The sequence below is a fragment of the Mesoplodon densirostris genome, chromosome 18 (assembly GCF_025265405.1).
Source record: "Mesoplodon densirostris isolate mMesDen1 chromosome 18, mMesDen1 primary haplotype, whole genome shotgun sequence".
Classification (NCBI taxonomy): Eukaryota; Metazoa; Chordata; class Mammalia; order Artiodactyla; family Ziphiidae; genus Mesoplodon; species Mesoplodon densirostris.
In genome coordinates, this window is record NC_082678.1 from 57,966,665 (window position 1) to 57,981,914 (window position 15,250).

At 35.7% G+C, this 15,250-nt stretch overlaps 1 protein-coding gene across 8 annotated transcripts in view; it reads left to right on the plus strand.

Moving 5' to 3' along the window:
• Window positions 1-15,250, plus strand: part of BCAS3 (BCAS3 microtubule associated cell migration factor) — a 581,795-nt gene that overhangs the window by 198,298 nt on the left and 368,247 nt on the right. For all 8 annotated transcript variants that reach the window (XM_060081385.1, XM_060081386.1, XM_060081388.1 and 5 more), the window contains exon 14: window positions 1,228-1,361. In XM_060081385.1, coding sequence (XP_059937368.1) covers window positions 1,228-1,361 — 134 coding nt within the window. The remainder of the gene's footprint in view (window positions 1-1,227; window positions 1,362-15,250) is intronic.

Sequence of the window (15,250 nt, forward strand, 5' to 3'; positions counted from 1 at the left end):
AGCCCGTGCTCCGTAACAAGAGAAGCCACTGCAATGAGAAGCCTGCACACCTCAACGAAGAGTGGCTCCTGCTTGCCACAACTAGAGAAAGCCCATGCACAGCAACGAAGACCCAACAGAGCCCAAAATAAATAAATAAAATAAAAACAATTAAAGAAATATGAGGTGTTCATAGATCAGAAGAATCAATATTGTTAAGATGTCCATTATCGCCATTGTAGATATCAAAAAGCTGAATCGGTGTTTGGAAAGGCAAAGGAATTGGAACAGCTAAAACAATCTTGAAAAAGATCAGAAAATGAGGACTTGCTTTACTTGATTTCAAAGTTTCCCTCAGAGTTACTGTAAATTAAGAAAGTGTGGTATTAATGATAGTATAAACATAGAAATCAATAGAACAGAATAGAACTTCTGGAAAAAGAACTACACAAATATAGCCAGTTGATCTTTGGCATGTTGACAGTGGATTTAGAGTAGATTAAACATTTAATGGATAAAGAATAGTCTCTTCAAGTAATCCTGCTGAAACAATTGGACATTATTTGCAAAAAATTTACTTTGTCTTATACCTCACACTTTATACAAAAATTAACGCAAAATGGATGATAGACCTAAAGGTTAAATACAAAACTGAGAAATTGGACAGGAAAACAAAATTTTTGTGACCTTGTGTTGGGCACAGAATTCTTAGCTATGACATCTCATCAAAATTTGCTTTGTGAAAGACACTGTTGGGAATTTAAGTAAATATTATGCTAGAGTAGAAACAAATTTTAAATTGGTGAATTGAGTAGGATATTACTAGTTGTAGTAGTAGATAAATTGGAACTTATAATTCAGGTTTTGAGAAATGGAAAGAGTGGAAGTGGGTTTAATTCCATGGAGGAAAGTCTTTTGCATTCTTTGTTATCAGACTTACTATCTGAAAATGCTTGTGAACTCTGTAAATTCAGGCATTTAAACTTTTCTCTACCAGTTGTATGAGAACATCACAAAACCTGGATATGTAGTATGTCACTATGCTTGTATACTGATGTGGTGTTAGGTTTTGTATTCCTCTAGGAAAAAGATCCTGCGTTTTAATTTTTTTATTTTGGGAAGTTTCTTATATATTTGGTCATTTTTTCCCTTTGGTAATATTTTAAATCATGATGAATGCTTTGTGAAAATATTTCATCCACATACATAATGGTTTATATTTTTACCCTTTTTTGGTGTGTCCTTTAGGAATGCTTCTAGTCACAACAGATACCCTTGGCCATGACTTCCATGTCTTCCAAATTTTGACTCATCCTTGGTCCTCATCACAAAGTGCTGTCCATCATCTGTATACTCTTCACAGGGGAGAAACTGAAGCCAAAGTAAGTTGTATATTTTTCAGATGTTTTCTTTGTATAATATGACGTCTAATCCAGCTGGTTATTTGTATCATATTGGAGCTTAACGTTAATGTTAGTGAGTTCATATTGTTCTTTAGACTGGGTCAGATAATTAAGAGTTTTTATCCGATTTTGATCCAGTAAATATATAAGCAGTAGGTAAACAACTCAGTGAATGTTGATAAGACAGAAGTTCCATTTATCCTTCTCCCCTACCATAATACCATTTCTAGCCTCAGAGAAAACGCTGTCATCCATATGATAGCCATCTCTCCAGACCTTCTCCTAGGCATTTTGATTCTATACATGCATACATACACACACACATACATGTATATACATACATATTCACATATGCCAGAAAATAATAGAGTTTTATAATGTATATAACTTATATGCCTAGTATTCAGTGGTATGCTGGAGCCAGCTCACAGTTGCTAGTGAGAATCAGTTATGCACATCTAGCCCCAATTCTGGATGTAGTGACATTATATTGGTAGATAGAAATCATCCACGTTAAGAGTGGTTACACAATGGAAATCAGCAACACTAAAAATCAGGGCTATTTTTTCTTTAGGGAGCCAGTTTTTAACATTTACCAGCACATCACTGCTCACATATGTGTGCGCGTGCGTGCGCACACACACGCATACACACACATCCATATATATATAATTTAATGAGCATTTGAATTAAGCACCATGCTGAGTGTATTACATGTATTTAATACTCTTATTATCACTTGGTAGATACTGAGATTTTTTTAATAGCCTTAAATCCCAAATATTCTTTCACAGAGCCTGTGGGTATGCATATACCAGTACACTTCTGTATATAGTTTATTCTGAAAGATAGCTCATTGACCCAACAACATTTATTGACTAGTCCATTCTTTCCCAATAGTCTAAAATACTGTTTTTCATGACTTTGCATTAAATTTTCTATAATAGAATGAAACATCTTTAATATATATAAACCCATGATTTATAATGATACTTAAAAGCAAGGTATTGGACATTACTGTATGTTGCTTGTTTGCAAACTCATTATTCTAAAAATTGATAATTAAAGAGAAAGTACCCTGCCTTTCTTGTATCAATTTAATAAGATGACCAAGTAGTTGATGAGGGAAAGTTTTTCCTTATTGAAGAATTTCAGAATAAGAGATGTTGGAAATTAGACTTATTTTGTTGATGATCATTTTATAATATATACATTATGGTATGCACCTGAAACTAATGTCACATGCCAGTTGTACCTCAGTTTTTAAAAAAGGTAGAAATATAAGAATCACTGTGTTGCTATTTCTAATGAAACAATATACCTAGGCAACAAACATCTGTGTGTGGTTTTGGCTAATGAGTCTTAATGTTAACAATGTGGAATAGTCCTACCTATATCATGTGCTTTCCAATATGATGTAATTAGGATGTATACAACATCATCTATGAAATTAAAACTGAATTTAATTCAGCCACTAGATACAATGAGCACTTTAAAATTTTTATTTATTTATTTTTTATACAGCAGGTTCTTATTAGTTATCTATTTTATACATATTAGTGTATATATGTCAATCCCAATCTCCCAATTTATCCCACCACCACCCCATCCCGCTTTCTCCCCTTGGTGTCCATACATTCGTTCTCTACATCTGTGTCTCTATTTCTGCCTTGCAAACTGGCTAATTAATTTTGTTAATTAGCACATTAAACAAAATACATAGATAGAGGGACAAGTTAAATACCATGAGAGTGCAACTAGTGAAATCTAAAATGTGGGAAGTTCAATACAAAAACCAGGCTCTGTGGCAGGGCTTAGAAGTAATTTTAGAGAATAATATCTAAATAGAAGGTGTGGACCTTGTTTGAATCCTGTTTCGTACAAATCAAGTATGAAAATACATTTTTCATACAAATGGTGAGATTTGAACATTTGGCTTAGTAGTTGCTATTAAGGAATTTAATATCCTTATTTTTTTGTGATTCATACAAGAGTGTGGAATTTGCTTTAAAATAATCTAGCCATAGGGGAGTGTTGGTTAGATAAAAAAACAAATACATGACAAGTAGGGATACGGTTATGTTGATTACAAGAGTCTTAAAAGCCATATCAATTTACCAACTAAATTCAATATGTGAACTTTGTTTGGAGCCTGATTTAAACAAGGTATAAAAAAGACATTTTTGAGACAGAGAAAATTGACCTTGAACTGGGAGTTATATGATTTTAACCAGTTTATTTTGCTGGGTCTGTAATTGTGTTACTTTTTTTTTTAAAAGCCCTAATCTATTAGGCATATAACCTGAAGTCATGCTGAAGTAGTTATTGGTGAAACAATATGATATGATATCTCTAGTTTGCTTTTGAATATTCTGGCAAAACAAAACAAACTAAGAGATAGATTGAACACAATATGCAAAGCTGGGTGATGCTGATGTTGGTGGTTCATTATAGCAATCTCTGCACTTAGTGTATATCAGGAAATTCCTCTAGGGAATTCCCTGGTGGTCCAGTAGTTAGGACTCAGTCAGCACTTTCACCATGGGGGGACTGGGTTCAATCCCTGGTTGGGGAACTAAGATCCCATAAGTTGTGCAGCGTGGCCAAAAAAAAAAATTCCTCTAATAGAAAGTAAAAATAAAGCAGTACCTTTTACCAACATTATGCTGTTTTACTTACTTTAGCAGATTTATTGTTCATTTTCAAAAACTTTCCCAGCTATTCTTTGGCATTTTCTCATTGAAATGCATTTTAGAATAACCCTATTGAGTTATATAAAGAATATTTTGGAGTTTTTTATTTGGATTGCATTGAAATTACATTTTAATACAGTTAGAATTCACATCATTAAATGTAGAATTTTTGCATCCAATGTTATTTATTGCTGAGGTATCATAAACTATAGATTGTTTTGTATTAGATTTGTATCTTCCTGCTTTGCTAGACTCTACTGTAAGATCCAGTACTTTTTCAGTAACATTTCCTTGGATTTTATAAGTAGAACATACTTTCTGACAATTATGATAATTTTTGACTGTTTTCAATTTTATTTTTCTTGTTAACATTAGGTTGGAACTCTAAAACAATGTATACCTATACAAGTGATAGTTGTAGTCTTTTCTTTGTTAATAGTACCTCCTTTATTTTACTTTCTTATTTTGCTCTATTGCTAGCATCTGGTTTTACCCCAATTCCATGCTGTTTTTATTACTTTAGCTTTGTAATATAGTTTGAAATCAAGAAACTTGATGCTTCCAACTTTGTTCTTCTTTGTCATGATTACTTTTCTTATTTGGGGTCTTTGGTAATTCCTACAAATTTTAGGATTTTTTTTCTAGTTCTGTGAAAAATGCCATTTGAATTTTGATAGAGATTGCATTGAATCTGTAGATTGCTTTGGGTAGTATGGACATTTTAACAGTATTAATTCTTCTAATTCATGAGCATGGATTATTTTTTCATTTATTTGTGTCTTCTTCAGTTTGTTTCATCAGTGTCTTATGGTTTGCAGTGTGCAGGTCTTTCACCTCATTGGTTAAATTTTCCTATGTATTTTATTCTTTCTGATGCAATTGTAAATGGGATTATTTTCTTAATTTCTCTTTCTGATAGTTTGTTATTAGTGTGAAGAAACAACTGATTTTGTGTCCCGTAGTTTTACTGAATTTATTAGTTTTATCAGTTTTTTGGTGTAGTGTTTAGGGTTTTTGTATATATAAGATCATGTCATCTTCAAATAGAGACAGTTTTATTTCTTCCATTCCAGTTTGAATGCCTTTTATTTGTTTATTTTTTTCTTGCCTAAGTGCTGTGACTAGTACTTCCAGTACTGTGTTTAATAAGAGAATCACAAATGGGCACCCTTGTCTTGCTCCACATTTTAAGCAAAAGCTTTCAGCTTCTCACCATTGAGTATGATGTTAGGTGACCTATGATGTAGGTCATATACGGCCTTTATTATGTTGAGGTACGTTCTCTCTATACCCACGTTACTGAGTTTTTATTATGAATGGATGTTGAATTGTGTCAAATGTTTTTTCTGCATCTATTGGGATGATCATGTTTCATTTTGTTAATGTGGTGTGTATCTCAGCACCTAGATGCAGACTGATAGGAAGCTGACAGTGGTCTTTAAAGTATGCAAATGTACTTCTTTCAGGGGAAGATTGGGAGAAGGACATTTTTGTCTGCTGCCTCTATGCTGTGCCCTGGGTGGATAGCGGGTTAAGACAAGTCAGTTAAAACTATGTAAATATCCCATTCCTCATCAAGCTTTGTATTACTTCTTTTATTTACATATATCATTTGATTGAATAGATTCTTTATTAAATGGGTTATAGTCATTCAATAATTATTTTAATACTCAAAATATCCCAGATTTGGCCAGTTGGAGCCTATTAGCTTGACATCTATGTACTTTTGACCTATCTCCATTATTCTTTGACAGTGTCCTTAACTTTCTGGTACAATGAACTTGCTTACTCTTATTTAGTAACCATTTGTTTTTATTTCTTTTGCATGGAAATTTTTAATTAGGTGAGCATTTTAGGTAAAGATTTACCATTTCAACATGCTGCTGGGCACATTTTATTTAAAAAAATTTTTTTTTCGTTGAAGTATGGTTGATGTACAATATTATATGCTACAACACAGTGATTCACAATTTTTGAAGGTTATGTTCCATTTATAGTTACTAAAAATACTGCCTGTATTCCCTGTGTTGTACAATACAGGGTACATTTTATTTCTTAACTCTGGTTTTTTAATCCCTGTCCTGTCCTCCCTACTTACTGATATGCTGTACCTCAGCTATAATGTACTAGAATTATTTTAAGCACCCACACCTTTTAAAAAAATTTTACACCTATTTTTGATACCTCTTTTGCATTAGAATTATTTGTCACTTAATTTACCTTTATTTCCAACCGGAAATAGAGATCTTGCTTAAGCTTCTTGGTGTCTCTCATCCGTAGAACAGTGCCCTGCACATGGACAAATGTTTGTATGTACTAATGTTTGCTAGTGACAATGCTATTCCTATTTAACAGGTAGGAAAACCAAATAGACATTATTAAAATTATGTTGTTCTATGTCACACCCTGTAATTTAGGAGACTGGAAATTTTAAACATCAAGATCTAAGGAAACTCAATTAATGACCATAAAATTAATTTTTATAAACTTCTACTGAAAGTAATTTTGAAATGATATATAAAATTTAACACTGATGATGAAATCTGTATGGCAAGTGATCTATCTGTCTTTGAGTATTTTAAAATCATGTCCTTCTGGAATCTTCCAAGGATTCTGAGGCTACTTTCATCAGGCAAGAAAAAAAATCAAATATGTGGATCTAATTATGTTGAATTAACTTGTTTTGTGATCTGTGACTTGGGATATCCTCTGCATCTGACAGTAATTTTCCTCATAAAGTACATATGCAGTTAGAAAAATATTCTTAGTTTTCATCGATGAAGTTGTATATAGTAAGACCTTACAATATTTTTTAAATGTACTTCTGTAAAGTCTTACTGAAGCAGACACAAGTAGTTTTTGTACTTAACATGCTAATTTTGATAAATGGTAAACTTGCTTTTGAAACCTCTGCATACATGTTACTTTTACTTTATCAGAGCAGTCCTGCAAAATGGTATGATTAGTATGTTTAATACTCAAGGGGAAAAGTATCTAGCTATTTAATATTATTAATTGATAGTAGCTGATGATCAGTACAGGAAAAAAGAATCCATGGTGCAGGAAGGGGGAACCCAGATGGAGCCTAGTGGACTCCCTTTGTTGATGAGAGTCCAGGGAGACAAAGATCATCGAGTTCTCAGGACAGAGCACCAGAGAGATGAAAGCTGCAAAGAAAGAACCCCTGAGATCTGTAGAGAAATCTGCAGCCACAGGAAGAACGACATCATACTAGTAAGGAAGAAGTAAAATTATGTTTATTTAAAGATGACATGTAGAAAATCTAATGGATACTACAAAAAAAGTTAGAACTAATAAGTGATTTTAACAAAGCTTCAGGGTACTACATACTAGGAAAAAATAATTGGTGATTTAAAAAAATTAGTTAAAATTTAAAAATAGTGACTATACCATGTGCAAGACTATATTCTAAAACTATAAAACATTGCTGAAAGTAAAGACCTGAATAAATAAAAGAGTTAAACCATATTCTTGAGCTGGAATACTTAATATTGTTAGAATATCATTTCTGTCCAAACTGATCTATATATTCATTGCAATCTCCATCAAAATCCCAGCAGGATTTAAAAAAATTTTTTTTGGATAGAAATTGACAAGCTAATTCTCAAATTCATAGGTAAGTACATAGGACTTATACTGGGCAAAATAATATTGAAAAAGAAAAACAAAGTTGGAGGGTTACCACTACCTGATAATAAGACTTATTAAAGCTACTAAGACATTAAAGATAATAAGACTTATTAATTCAGGAATGTTTCCATACATATGTACAATTGATTTTTGACAAAGGTGCAAAGTGGAGACAAGTTAGTCTTTTCAACAATGGTAATAGACTGTCTGTCTGGGTATTGATGTGCAAAAAAAAAAAAGTGTTAATCCATATCTCATCCCATATACAAAAATTAACTGAAATTGGATCACAGATTTAAATATAAAATCTATGATTATAAAGCCTTTAGAAGAAAACATAGGAGGAACCCTTTGGATTAGATACAAGTTGTCTGGTATCTACAACACATTTTAAGGAACTCTCAAAAAGTCAATGAGTGGAGGAACTCGATCTTCGTACAGTGCTGTTTGGAATGTACAATGGTACTGCCACTCTGGAAAATAGGTTGGCAGTTTATGAAAATCTTAACATAAGCTTGCCATTCCACCCAGCAACCTCAGTTACAGGCAGTCCACAACATTAAATTCACATTGTTCTGGACGATATACAAATTTACTCCACATTTCTTTCCTGTGGTTGTCATAACAAATTACCTTAAAATAACAGAACAAAACCAAATTGCCTTAAAATAACAGAAATTTATTTTTTCACAGTCCTGGAAGGCAAAGGTCCAAAATCAAGGTGCTGGTGAGGCTGCACTCCCTCTAGAGTTCTAACAAAGAATCTGTTCTTTGCCTTTTCCAGCTTCTGGTGACCCTCAGCATTTCTTGCCTTATGGCCACGTCACTCCAGTATCTGCCTCTATGGTCTCATTTCCTCCTCCTCTTCTCTGTGTCTTTTCCTCTTTGTATCTTATAAGGGTACCTATGATTCCATTTAATGTCAACACTGATAATCCAGGATAACTTCTCCAGATCTAGAAATTAATCACATATTTTGTCATATAAGGTAATAGTCACTCTTTGGGTCTATAATGTACTGTATGTAGGTTCCAGGGATTAGAATCTGGATGTGTCTTTTTTACAGCCACTATTTACCTCACTACAGTCCACCCTCTGACCCTTCAAATACAGGATTATTTCATGTGTAAAATGTATTTACTCCATACAAACATCCCGGAAGATCTCAACACATTACAGCATCTCCTCTAACTCTAAAATTTCTTTAAAATATCATCATCTCCAAAGTTCAGATCTCTTCATCAAAATCATACAAATAAGGTATGGTTGAGACTCTGCATGTGATCCATCCTGGAGCAAAATTCCTCTCAATCTATGTAGAAGGAGAGGATACAGAGAGAATGAGGCAGAAAAAAAAATGAAGAAATAAAGATGGAAAACTTTCCAAATTTATTGGAAAAAAAATTGAATAGGACAAAACACAAGTTTAACAAGAACGTCATAGTAAACTTTCTGAAAACCAAAGCAAATCTTGAAAGTAGGCAGAGGAAAATAACACGTTACATACAGAGAAATAACATTTGAACAAACTGTTGACTTCTCATCAGAAACTATGGAAGTCAGAAGGCAGTGGAATAACATGTTTACAGGACTGAGAGAAAAAAGTACTGGTAATCAAAAATTCTCCATCCAGCAAAAGTATCATTTAAGAATGAAGGAGTGAGCAATAAACCTTGCACATCCACACTAGAAATCATGCACAGGGAAATGATACCAGAGCAAACTTGGATATCTTGGAAGTAATGAAGTATGTGAGAAACGATCAGTTTCTTATTAGCATTTTTTCTCTCTTTCTTTTAATTCATTTAAAATATGTAGGGGGCCTCCCTGGTGGCGCAAGTGGTTGAGAGTCCGCCTGCCGATGCAGGGGATACGGGTTCGTGCCCCGGTCTGGGAGGATCCCATATGCCGCGGAGCGGCTGGGCCCGTGAGCCATGGCCGCTGAGCCTGTGCGTCCGGAGCCTGCGCGTCCGGAGCCTGTGCTCCGCAACGGGGGAGGCCACAACAGTGAGAGGCCCGCATACCGCAAAAAATAAAAAAAAATAAAAATAAAATATGTAGGAATGTTAAAATTTTAAATTTAATGTTAAAATAATTTTTATATGTAAGAAATTTTAACATTTTCTCAGGTTTATATTGTATACATGTAATGCATATAACTATAGCATAATGGACCATTGGTGCTTCAGTGGGAGCAAGGAACTATACTATTTCAAGGTTCAATGTGCTACACCTAAAAAGACAAAACTTCATATAAAATGGAATTCTAAAAAATGTTCAATTCATTCAAAAGTAGGCAGAAAAGGAGGAGCAGAGGCACCAGAAACAGAGGGGATAAACAGAAAACAACATTAAATGGTACATCAAAATTCAATCATATAAATAGTTACATTAAATTTTAATGTATTCCAATCTAAAGGACTTCAAACTAAAGGAACAAGTTATCTATTAAAGATTTTCTTTGAATCTTTAATATGATGATAGTAAAAGCATGTTAAAAGGTACCTCAAGCAAATAATAAACATAAGGATATTAAAAATTTGACTATATTAATATCAAGTAAAATAGAGGTTAAGACAAAGACTATTACCAGAGATATTTCATAATGTTCGAGTCAAATTATCAGGAGGATTTAAATGTCTATGCACCTAAAACTGAGTTTAATAACACTTTCTCAACATTTGATAGAACAAATAAGGAAAAAAGGGCAAATATCTGAGCAATCCTATCAACTATGTTGTCCTAATAGATAGTTCAGCAACTAACCCCAGCACCTGCAGTATATTTATGCTTTTAAATTATGACATCGTGTATACTTTGAGTGGTATGAAACAATGGATAATAGATGGGGCAAAGATTTATAATTGATGGATTTAGATGGAAATCACTGTACAAGGCAGGGCAAAAAGCAGGCCTGATCAGTGGCTTGATTCCAGTCATTCTCATAAGTGGGTGGATTCTTACCTTGGGAATTAGTGACCCAGATTCTTCAGGTACCTGCCATGATTTGCTTGCACAGCTCATGGCCCTAAAAGAGGGACATGTGCAATCTGCCAGTACGTAGTCTACTTCATGGCAAACAGACCATTGGCAAGGCCATCAGCAGATGACAAGTTTCGGTATAAATATAACAGTTCTAGTCCTTTGGAGTATTTGTCTAAAGCAGGAGTTTTCTTTAAAAGGCCAGATTGTAAAATAACTCTGCATTCTACATGTATTACCTCTGTCACTGTAGTGCAAAAACATCCATAGATAATACATAAATGAATGGGCATGATTGGTCCACAGTTATAGTGACCCCTCAAAGTAGAGGTGACAGCTTTGCATTATCCTGCTGTGTTGACTGGTCCTTAGATTTGTCCATCCACAGTTTTTGTTGGTGCTGTGCAGCTGCCCTGGGCTGGCGGACACCATCACTTTTCATTTTAGCCAAACCATCAATCAGGCATTTAAAGGAAACTCTGTGATTCAGGGGCTTATAGAACCAGTGGCATTGCTTCAGGCAGTAGAGTGGGTGATCAAGTAGTGGTAAAAACAAGGTGCTCCTAGGGCCATTCTGGAACATATTCTGGAATATACCATTCCCACTTGACTAGCAAGCCCTATCAGGCCCTTCCCACCGTGCTCATCATCAGATTTGAGTTGACTCATCCCAGTGTGGGTCTGGAAAATCACAAAGCCTCCATGGGTCAGTTGTTCAGTTACAAGAACCTGGTAGCAGGTTAGTAGCTGCCATCTAAAAAAGGGAGCGTACTTGGTTGCTGGATCAGGCAGGTGGCGATGTTGTACTGGGATAACACCGCTGTGTCCTTCAGCAGCCATTAAGTCTCTACCTTGACTTTTTCCTACTGGGATTCTGTTGTTTCTATTACATAACATGGGAAGGAACTGGAAGCCTAGTAGGTGAGCTGTTGTGGGCTTGTCGCATTGTCACCTCGATCTACATGGCAGAGGATACCCCTGACACTTAAAAACATGTAAGTACAATCAATTAAGCCATTAATACTATTTATACATTTATCAACCTAAACGACGACAATAGTACACCCGCAAGGTCATCTTAGCTCCTCTTCCCTACGGTGAACTGTGCTTACACTTCGTCCCAGGGTAGTTTTCCTCCTATGAGGGCATGGGCTGTTCCCCCCTACACGAGAACATGGACGAATGTGTTTAAGGTGCACATGCCCGTTTTTCCAGTGACTGCTGCCAGGGGATCTCGTTATCCCCTGTCTTGGTGGCAGGGGAGGCTAGTCTGTAGATACTATGGGGGCAGCCAGGAGCGTTAGCGGTTTTTCCTCACTTGGCCAAGTGTTGGTGCCAGTTATTTGCTGATGAGCAGTGGTGCTGCTCACCAGCTTCCAGCGAGTGTCCAGGCACCACAGCCGCTTTCTTTCTGCCCCCACTCCCCTCACTGCCACGGCTCACACGGCACTCCTTGGCATTTTGGGCCACCCCCCCTCCTTGTCTCCACTCAAGTTCAGGCTGCAGCAGGAGCCGGCTGCCCTAGCACTGTTTACAAGGTGTCACATTCGCTTTTTTTTGTTGGTTTAGGTTTTTATTGAAATAATCATCGGTTCATAGGCACTTGTAAGAAACTGTACTAAGAGATCCCACGTACACTTTACCCAGTTTATCCCAATGGTAACACTTCGCAAAACTAGAGTATATGACAACCAGCATATTGACATGGGCGCGATGCACTGATTTTTTCAGATTTTACCAGATGTGCTTGTGTGTGTGTGTTTGTGTATGTGTGTGTGTTTAGGTGTATATAATTTAATCACGTGTCGGTTTGTGTATCCACCACTGCTGTCAAGGTACTGAACAGTTCCCTCATGTTACCCTTTTATAAGTAACCTAAGTTTTACAGTTTGTTTAAACATCCACCCGGACTATTTACAGTTTGGGGATATTAGGAGTATGTCAGGTGGACGTAGTTTTCATTTCTCTGGCATAGATGCCCAAGAGTTCAGCATGCTGCTTATTTGATAGCTCATTTTCAAATTTCTAGCACCTAGAAGAGTGCAAAACATGTAATAGGGTTCCCATGAATGCATTATTGGATAAATAAATGAATCTGAAGAATTGATATGGGGAGGGAGTAGGCAGATGAGATAGAAGGTGTGTGTGGAGTATCTGTCTTTACCACATCTCCATTCTAAGCATCTTATTCTCAAGCAAACTTATTGCCATTAACATAACCTCATCTGAAGGCTAGGACCTTGGCTAGTTAGTTTTTGTGATATGGGACTTGTCTTTATGGTTTTGATTGCCATTCTTACAGGCTTGTGAAAGAATAGTACTCTGGGATTTGAGACTTTTTATCCAAGTACTCTCTACTTTCAGGTTTTCTTTCTTTTTAAAAGAGAGTTGGAAAGGGAATTAGTAATTGAATCATTAGGCATGTATTTGCCTACAGAACCAAAAACAATGGTTTAAAAAAACAACCACCCAGGGTTTATTTTTCTCACTTTACAGGAAGGCTGCTGCCAGTTTTGGTACCGTGTCTCAGTGACTTTTTTTGTTCTTTTTCTTGTGATCACTTTATAATTGCCACTCCAGTGGGCATCACTTCTGAATTCAAAGCAGTAAGGTGAATTCAAAGCAGTAAGGTGAATTCAAGGAGTAAGGACAGCTTCAGTGATGTTAATTCCTTTTGTCAAGAAAGTGGATACTTTTCAACACCTGCTGTAAGAGAGGCTTTGGGAAGCACATAGGAAGTATCTGTAGTGGTGGCAGGTGAGGGGGTGAAGGTTGGAGGTTGGGTGTTCTATTTGCCATCCACTAGTTACATCTATACAACCATAAATCAAGGTATAGAACATTTTCATTATCTCAGAAAGTTTCCTCCTGCCCGTTTCAGTCAGTCCTCTGCCCGACTCACACCCTAGGAAATCATTGCCATTACTTCATTTTTAAAAAAGAGTATCTTTTGGGGCTTCCCTGGTGGCGCAGTGGTTGAGAGTCCGCCTGCCGATGCAGGGGACACGGGTTCGTGCCCCGGTCCGGGAGGATCCTGCGTGCCGTGGAGCGGCTGAGCCCGTGAGCCGTGGCCGCTGAGCCTGCGTGTCCGGAGCCTGTGCTCCGCAATGGGAGAGGCCACAACAGTGAGAGGCCCGTGTACCGCAAAAAAAAAAAAAAAAAAAAAAAAAAGAGTATCCTTTATGTAATTTCTAAGGTTTGGTGTGGGGCTGGGGGACTGCTATTTCTGGTAAGTTTATTTTTTTTCTAGCTCCATATTACAGACTTCAGGCCAGTATCAGAGTCATTATCTGAGTTCTAAAACAGCAGATCTCTTGGTCACGTCTCCCCCAAGACCTCCCAACACCTCCTGAATCGTAATTCTGAAGGTGGGACCAGAGGATCTGTATTTCTTACAAGTAATTTAGGTGCTTCTTAGTCTACTAAAAGTTAGAGAATCTCTGCTTTAGATTTTAGCATGTTAAAATAACGCTGAATTTTAAAATTGCTATTATTAGTTAATTGGGATTGGGGGGTAAATTTGCGGCATAAATTTGGAGCCTTGTGCGATGCTCATTTCTGTATCTTAGATGCTTAAATGTAGTAACACTTAATTCTAGTGCTCAAATACTCTTGTTTTATATGTAATTTGAATTCAGCCTGTTCTGTGAATGAAATATACACTCGAGGTTTGTTTTTTTTCTTTTTTTCTTTTTTTTGGTTGTTTGTTTTGATAAAATGTTGGACGTAATTATTCCATATATATCTGCTATATTAGATTTTGGTTACCCAAAATATTGTTTGGATGAGTAAATCAATGAAATTGATTTAGATTGCTGAAAAAAATACTTGTATAAACTAAAATTACTGGCATATAGCTGCAGTATGTTTTAAGGAACAAATACTTCAGCTTTCTACAGGCCTAATTGGTTTCTCATAGCCAAATTTTACATCATTACAATAAGAAGCAAGTGTGAGATGTTATAAATATGCCAAATAATACATTTAAAGAGCAATAAATTATATAACCAAATAGAAATTTGTAAAACATTTAATTAAGCACTCTGTATTTCTTATTTATATCTCATTAGTTAAGAATTCTGACATTTGCTTATTTAAAAGCTCCAAATTGATAATAATGAGTGTCCTAATGAGGGTTCCCAGTCTTTCTTACTTTTAATAATGTATGAAAAACCACCCAACTTGTTTGATAACATGAACAGTTGTATCATTTTGCATTTTGTGGATAGGCGACTTGTTATCCTCTGTAATGTTATTTAAAGGATTAAACTTTCTCTAGTTTCTTGACAGCTGATGTCTTTGGCAACTCTTCTCTGCTCGTTTATGTATCCTGATGTGTCTTGAAGGTCACAGAGCAGAATCACTTCTCTAATAGCAGTTTTCTAAGTAAGCTTTTAGGCGGAATTCTGTCTTCTTGCCTTGATACTGTTTGTTAGTACCACCTCATATCAGAAGTATTCTTAAAATGAAAGAATGAAACTTCTTTTCATTGACAGACCAGGAAGTCATCTTGATTATAAGTGTTTTGGAAAAAGGTTTTAG